General features: G+C 43.1%; 1 protein-coding gene across 3 annotated transcripts in view; it reads left to right on the plus strand.

Moving 5' to 3' along the window:
- TEDC1 (tubulin epsilon and delta complex 1) overlaps nt 1-6,465 on the plus strand; it is a 552,383-nt gene extending 545,918 nt beyond the window's left edge. For 2 of the 3 annotated variants that reach the window (XM_073610728.1, XM_073610729.1), the window contains one exon: nt 5,777-6,464. In XM_073610728.1, the coding sequence (XP_073466829.1) occupies nt 5,777-6,124 (348 nt within the window). In that variant the 3' untranslated portion in view covers nt 6,125-6,464. Of the gene's footprint in view, nt 1-5,776 lie in introns of all 3 variants that reach the window. The other variant, XM_073610730.1, reaches the window with a different exon arrangement.
- Nucleotides 6,466-6,834: the final 369 nt, after the last annotated feature.

Consider the following 6,834-nt stretch of genomic DNA (forward strand, 5'->3'; position numbering starts at 1 on the left):
ATAGAAAAAACCCCAAAATAAAACAGAAAAAAAGGGGGGGGGGAAGAAAAAAGGACAAACAAAACAGTCCAAAAAGGTAACAGTTTAAGAACCCAACGCCCTGTTTGCTCCAGGCAAACTGAACCAAAAAAACTGTTGGAGAAACCTTGATCCCAGAAACAAAAAAAAAACTTTAGTGGATAGTTGCTAGAGTTCATCCACTCAGTGAGGGGTCTCAAAAATAGATGTGTAGTTCAGTGCATCCAAAACAGAACCAGAACTTCCCGCAACTAACGGATAGGTGTTCTCGGGTGACATGGCACATTCCCCAAATCCGAGAGTACAGTCACAGCAGTAGAGCAGGGTATTAACGGATGGCTTTGACAAAATCCATCAGATGGGTGAGTATTCCAGTGTTAGGCTCGATTCACACCTATGCATGTTGCTTTTGAGCGTTTTTGGAGTTTTTTTTTCATGCTTGCCACGTTTTTGAGCAGCGTTTTTGTAGTGTATTTACAGCGTTTTTGCCGCGTTTTGCGTTTTTTTTTTTTTTTTTTACAGTTTTTTTTTTTGGACTGTATACAGTCCAAAAAAAAAAAAAAAAAAAAAAAAAAGAGGCAAAAACGCTGCAAAAACGGTGCACTTGCGTTTTTGATGCTTGTCCATTGACTTCCATTACATGCAAAACGCTGCATTTTGCATGACAAAAAGTCCCTGACCCTTTCCAAAAATGCAGAGATACAAAAAGGCATTGATGTGAACATGTTCCATAGGAACCCATGTTAAAAAATTCCCATGCATGTCTGCAAAATGCAAAATGCATCAAAAAACGCGCTAGTGTGAATGGAGCCTTACTAGGTCTCAGGCATCAGTCACAGTACACATTCAACGCTCTCACCTCTCTATGCAATGGCGTCAAGGCAGTCTGCCGCTTCCACAGAGGAGTCAAAGAATTTGCTGGCCCCATGATGGATAACCTCCTGGCGACTGGGATATAGCATACTGTATACCAGATTTTTTTTCCTCAGGCGCCTGCGAACATCAGTAAAAGAGCGCCTCTTTTTCACCAACTCCGGAGAGAAGGCAGGATATAAATGTATGACAGCATTATCATGTTTCAGTTCAGGGTGCTTACGAGCCTCTGCCAGGATGAGATCCCTATCCCAGAAATTGAGCAGGCGAACTAGAAATGCACATGGCCACATGCCAGCAGGCATCTGACCAGTGGGCAACCTGTGTGCACGCTCCACAACATATACAGGTGACAAGTGCTGCAGGCCCAGGAGTTGTTTGAAAAAAGCTTCAGCAAACACAACAGGATTCTGGCCTTCCGCACCCTCAGGGAGCCCAACCACCCGCACATTGTTATGCCTGAGGCAGTTCTCGGCGTCCTCTGAATAGGCCATGAGAATTTTAACCTGTTGCTGCAATTCAATCACGGATTGCACAGTGAAGGCAGCTGAATCTTCCACCGCTGAGATGCGGAGTTCCGCTTCAGTGAGGCAGCCTCTAAATTTATCCATGTCCTGTCTTATTAGCCTGCATTCAATAGTCAGAGTGTCAATTTTACCCTCCACAGAGGACTTACTGTCAGCTATGGCCGCCAGGATCATCGCGGTGGACTGTTCCCCCAATTGCTCTGGGTCCGCCTGAGGTGGTGCAGAGGCCCCCTCCCGAGCCAGTGCGCCAAGAGCTGCCATCATCTGGTCTGTCTGCACTTCAACAGATACTGGAGCCACAGAGGTAGTGGGGAAGAGGGCCGCCGCACGAGTGTTCAGTGGTGAGCACCGGGATATCCGGACAGCCACCTTCTTGCTGAATCTGCGCTTGCCTGTCATGGAAAGGACCGGGGTTGCCCCCCAGACCACAGGGAGAGGTTTGCTCAGCAGGATGGCCAGGGAAAAGGTAGGATTGAGGTGGATTAGGAAGACGGATGGCGGGAGCCTGAGCTGAGCACGTCCTTCCTCGTTCACATCGCGGCCACGCCCCAAAGAATAAACAAATCTTTCATTTCAATATACAAATGGTTAGATTTTAAAAAGGTTGAATACAACTGGGTAAAACCATAGTTACTGTAAGTCTATCCAGGATGTGCTGGTCCTGGCTGAAGAATCAAGAAGACTGGCCTACGCATTTCACCGGGGGCGCGCTTCATCAGGGCCTTAGATTGGAGCACAAATTTGTACATATACTGCAAAGATATACAAGCATATTATTGACAAATGTACATAAACATTAACAAATAATTATATTACCAATAAATATTATCCGTGTCACAGAGTTAATCCCCACGGGCTCCCCAGGCTTCTTCTCCACTGGACCAGCTGACAAAAATTACACAGGTGAATCAGCAGTCTTATTGGTAGTTTTCTAGGTATGAATGTAGATGTTAGAATACAGTTTGTTTATACTTATATTTTACTTGAGATAATTTGTCCTCCCTGCCCTCTCTCTTTGCCCATGATATGCTGTGGTGTATGTAACCAGCTCTATTAGGATACCATTACAAAAATTTAAAGCAACATGACTCAGTATATTGAAAGTTTTTAATGTTTTATATTTCTTGGTAATATAATTTTTTTTGTTTATGTGTATATACGTTATTTGTCAATAATATGTTTGTATATCTTTGCAGTATATTTACAACTTTGTGCTCCAATCTAAGGCCCTGATGAAGCGGGACTCTCCGCGAAACGCGTAGGGCAGTCTTCTCGACTCTTCAGCCAGGACCAGCACATCCTGGATAGACTTGCAGTAACTGTGGTTTTAACCAGTTGTATTCAACTTTTTTTTTTAATTTAACCACTTGCATATGGAAATTAAAGATTTTTTTTATTTTTAAGCCTTTTTTGGTATGTGTATTAATTAGACCCTGCAAGGTTTAAGGCCAAGCAGGTTTTGAGTTTCTCTTAGGTCTAATCATTCATTAGGGCGGTTAAGCAGTCCCTTGATGTCGTCAGTTTGCTGTACAGATGGATGGTGCTTGCAGTCGGATCATGATTACCATATAATAGTGTATACGTTTCATAAAGTGGCGCACATCCTTGTGTCAGGTTGGCCGAATGTGCACACAGATGGTAAAGCCCATTTTTTGGCATCCATGGGTGCCATCTACAGTAAAACTCTGGTACTTTGGGTGCTTCAGACATCACCCTCCAGAACATTACTTCATCTTGACCAGAATAGCACATTCCGCTCAGGATGTCCTCTCTGATTACACCAATATTGTACAACTGCAATGGGGAATGATTGCAAGTCCTCCCTCAGAGAGATTTACAGGCTTTTATTCTCCTCTGTGTCTCATACAAAGAATTTAAGTGTTGAATTTAAAGAGTCTGAGTGGAAGATGGACATTTTCAGTTTGTGTGTCTTCCTTTCAGGGCTCTCCACCTCACCTATGACCTTTATGGAGGTCCTAATCTCTGTGTAGCCCCTCAGAGAAAACAGGGATGCTCCAACACTATCATTACTCGGATTCTACTGTTGGCTCAAAGTCCAGGTGACCCATTAGTTCAAAGGGGATTCTTCTTGCCAGCCTGTGAAGTTTTGGCTGGATAGGTGGTGTCAAGACAGAGCAGACTTGACTAGTCCTCAATATGGAGGCCCAGTTCAATGCTCACGCAAGCACTTTCCTCCGCCTTTTTTTGAATGGGCCAAGCAGTTGTCCGCTTCCCAATGTAGGGGTCTCCTGGAAATGATGTCTTGCATTACTATGCTACCCTGGGCACACTGGATTTTCCGGATGGTTCGAAGAATTTCCTTTTTGCAATGCAGAGGGCAGCAGATTCAAAGTGATTCTCCCCAGATTTGCAGGAGCCTCTGGTGATGTGTATGTCAGGGGACCCTCACTTGATCTCGTCCTGTAGGTTCATTATCCTGGATGATTATCACCACTGATGCCAGTACTTGATTTCCAATGAATGGGTCTTTAATCGTAAGATCTTGCCCATGTCACTCAAGTATGGGGCTACCCTCAGCTGAGTCTGCATCACCATCCATTCACAAGGTGCCTCTCTTGTTACCCTCACCCATTAGTGGAAGAAGTGGACACTCTCACTTACCCAAGTAATGGTCACCTAGCAAATGCCTTTCCTCTACTGCCTTTGGTTATAAAGTTCCAGGGGAAGACTGTTGTCTGAGGGTCTCACTGTGATAGCAAGCATGTCGATTGGCCTGCAGGCCTTGGGTTTACCCTAACCATGGAACCTAGTTAGGACCAAGCACTTAAGCTACCAGGTTCCAGAAAGGACGTCAACAAATGCTATTTACTCTGAAGTCTGGAACAGGTTCACAGTCTTCGCAACTGAGCAAAATTTTGATCCTCGCAACCCGGAGGTTGCCCAGTTGCTACAAGTTCTTCACATGGATCTGGATTTGAGGATCAACATAGTTCCGTAAGGGCTCAAATTTCAGCTTTCACCAGGGAAAATGGGTGTGTGAGCTGCCAGGGGAACCGTTCAGGAGGTTGGTCCTGAGACTTTGCCCTGAGGAGGAATCATGTTCCCCAGTGGGTTTTTATCCCGGTCCTCAATTTCCTTTCCAGGACTCTGCATTATCAGAAAGCAGTCCTTAGTGGGACTTCACTCGAGAGGCAGTGCCCTTCGATAACTTCAAGGGGCAGAGTTCACTTGGGGCTACAGAGTCCTACATCTTATTCCTTCCAAACAAGTTGGGGCCTGTGCCCCACCAGCACCTTTTGTTCCCAAGGGGACTTCTGTTTTCCTCTTGCAAACAAAGTGGCATTTCTATCCTTTCCAGCAGGGACAGTACCTAACCTACACTGGATGTACCAATTGTCTAAAATGCCTAACTTCAAGCTGCTTCCTAGTTAAAAATCCTCCGGGAAGCTGTTTGTGTTTCCAACAGGCAAATTCAGAGGTGGAAGCTACAGCAAAACCTTGTCACCTTGGAGAGTCAGGTCATCCAGAAAATGTACAGTGCAAGATGTACAGGCAAGAGCTTCCAGAAGTGATAGAGGCTCATTCAGCTAGGTCCATTTTTACATCTTTAAATCCAGGCATTTGTCTATGGAGTTATCTGCAAAGCAGCAGGCTGGTTGGCGCAGTGAACCTGCCTCAGGCGCTACATGGAAGAGCCAGGGGCTTGTACATCAATGGACTTCAACGGAATAACGGCCCAGGCTTCCATGTCCATTGTAATAAAGTTTGATTATACATTTTAGCCATCCCTGTTTAGCTAGTTATTTATCAGATGTATGCTGCCATTTTGGCATCAGGAAAATGGAAAAATGTATCAAATACTTCTAAAGATTTTATTTATTTGAAAGGCTTGCTTTAGAAAGAGCCAAGTAAGGTCTCAAGCACCCCAGATGGGACTCGAACCCACAATCCCTGGCTTAGGAGGCCAGTGCCTTATCCATTAGGTGACTGGGGCTTGCAAAAATGTATCAAATACTTACCGTAATTTTCCTTTCCTGATGCCACTCCATGGCAGCATACGAACCCTCCCTTTTTTGATTTTGTTATTTTTTTTACGGAGAATGGGGAAGGTTGCTCCAAGTCATAGATTTAAACCAGTCCTATGGGTAGATATAGGGGTGGAGCTATATCACATATGTATGCTGCCATGGGTTGGCCTCAGGAAATAAAGATTATGGTATTTGATACAATTTTCCATTTTTGTTTCAACACATAATTTGAAAGTCTAAAGTTTTATGTGAAATGTTTATATCCAGTAAGGTATGGGGATTTTACTTAAATATGTAATGCTACCTGTTTTTTGAATATATCGGCTGTTGCAATTTCAAACTATTTTCTTATCATACTGTGATTTACAGATAAAAGAACTGAAAAGATATGTCAAGGAAAAAGAAACTTCTTTATCAATCAAGCAAATAAAACAGGAAGGAAGAAAGAAAACTGAACACCTTAAACAGCATGAAAAAGTCAGCAATGCACATGGCTTATTAAGAGTTGTCTTTAAAGAAAGCAAGTTTAAAGAGGCAATTCATAAAGACTTTAATTTGAACAACATTTATGCCACTGACTTGACTACAATTCTCCAAGCAACTGCTACTAAATTAGAGACAGAATTTCAAAATCTACAGGATAAAAGCAGAAAGAAGTTGGATGTAATGACTGAAAACCTTGAAGGGATTGTTTGCATCCCTTCTGCAAAGTGTTAATTTCAATTGACAAAGTACTGTAGGAAAAGCTACATTTCCAGTTGGATTTATAACGGCAGTCCAAGATTCAGATTGTTTATTCACTATTATATTTTGCTTGGTATTCAAACTGTTTTGTAAATGTAATTTATATTATTTCTGTTTTTACCACCATAACCACTTCAGTACAGGGCACGTCCCCCCCCCCCTAAATTTTTAGCTTTCAGCACTGTCACATTTTAAATGACAATTGCGCGGTCATGCAACCCTGTACCCAAACTAAATTTTTAGCATTTTGTTTCCACAAATAGAGCTTTCTTTTGGTGGTATTTGATCATCACTGGGGTTTTTATTTTTTGCTAAACATATAAAAAAAAACTAACATTTTGAAAAAAAATGTTTCTTTGTTTCTGTTATAAAGTTTTGTAAATAAGTAAATTCTCTCCTTCACTGATGGGCACTGATAGGCAGCACTGATAAGGTGGCACTAATATGCAGCACTGATAGTGGGCACTCACAGGTGGCACTGAAAGGCCACACTAATGGGTACTTATAGGTGACTGGGCACTTATAGGTGGCACTGATAGGCAGCACTGATGAGTAGACACTGGTAGGCATTACTGATGGGCACTCATTGGCATCTCTATTGGGCACTGATTTGCACCTCTAATGGGCACTACTTGGCAAACCTGGTGGTCCTGGGTGGGTATACCTGGTGGTCCTGGTTGGGC

Source organism: Aquarana catesbeiana, linkage group LG13 (assembly GCF_042186555.1).
Source record: "Aquarana catesbeiana isolate 2022-GZ linkage group LG13, ASM4218655v1, whole genome shotgun sequence".
In the NCBI taxonomy this organism is placed as follows: Eukaryota; Metazoa; Chordata; class Amphibia; order Anura; family Ranidae; genus Aquarana; species Aquarana catesbeiana.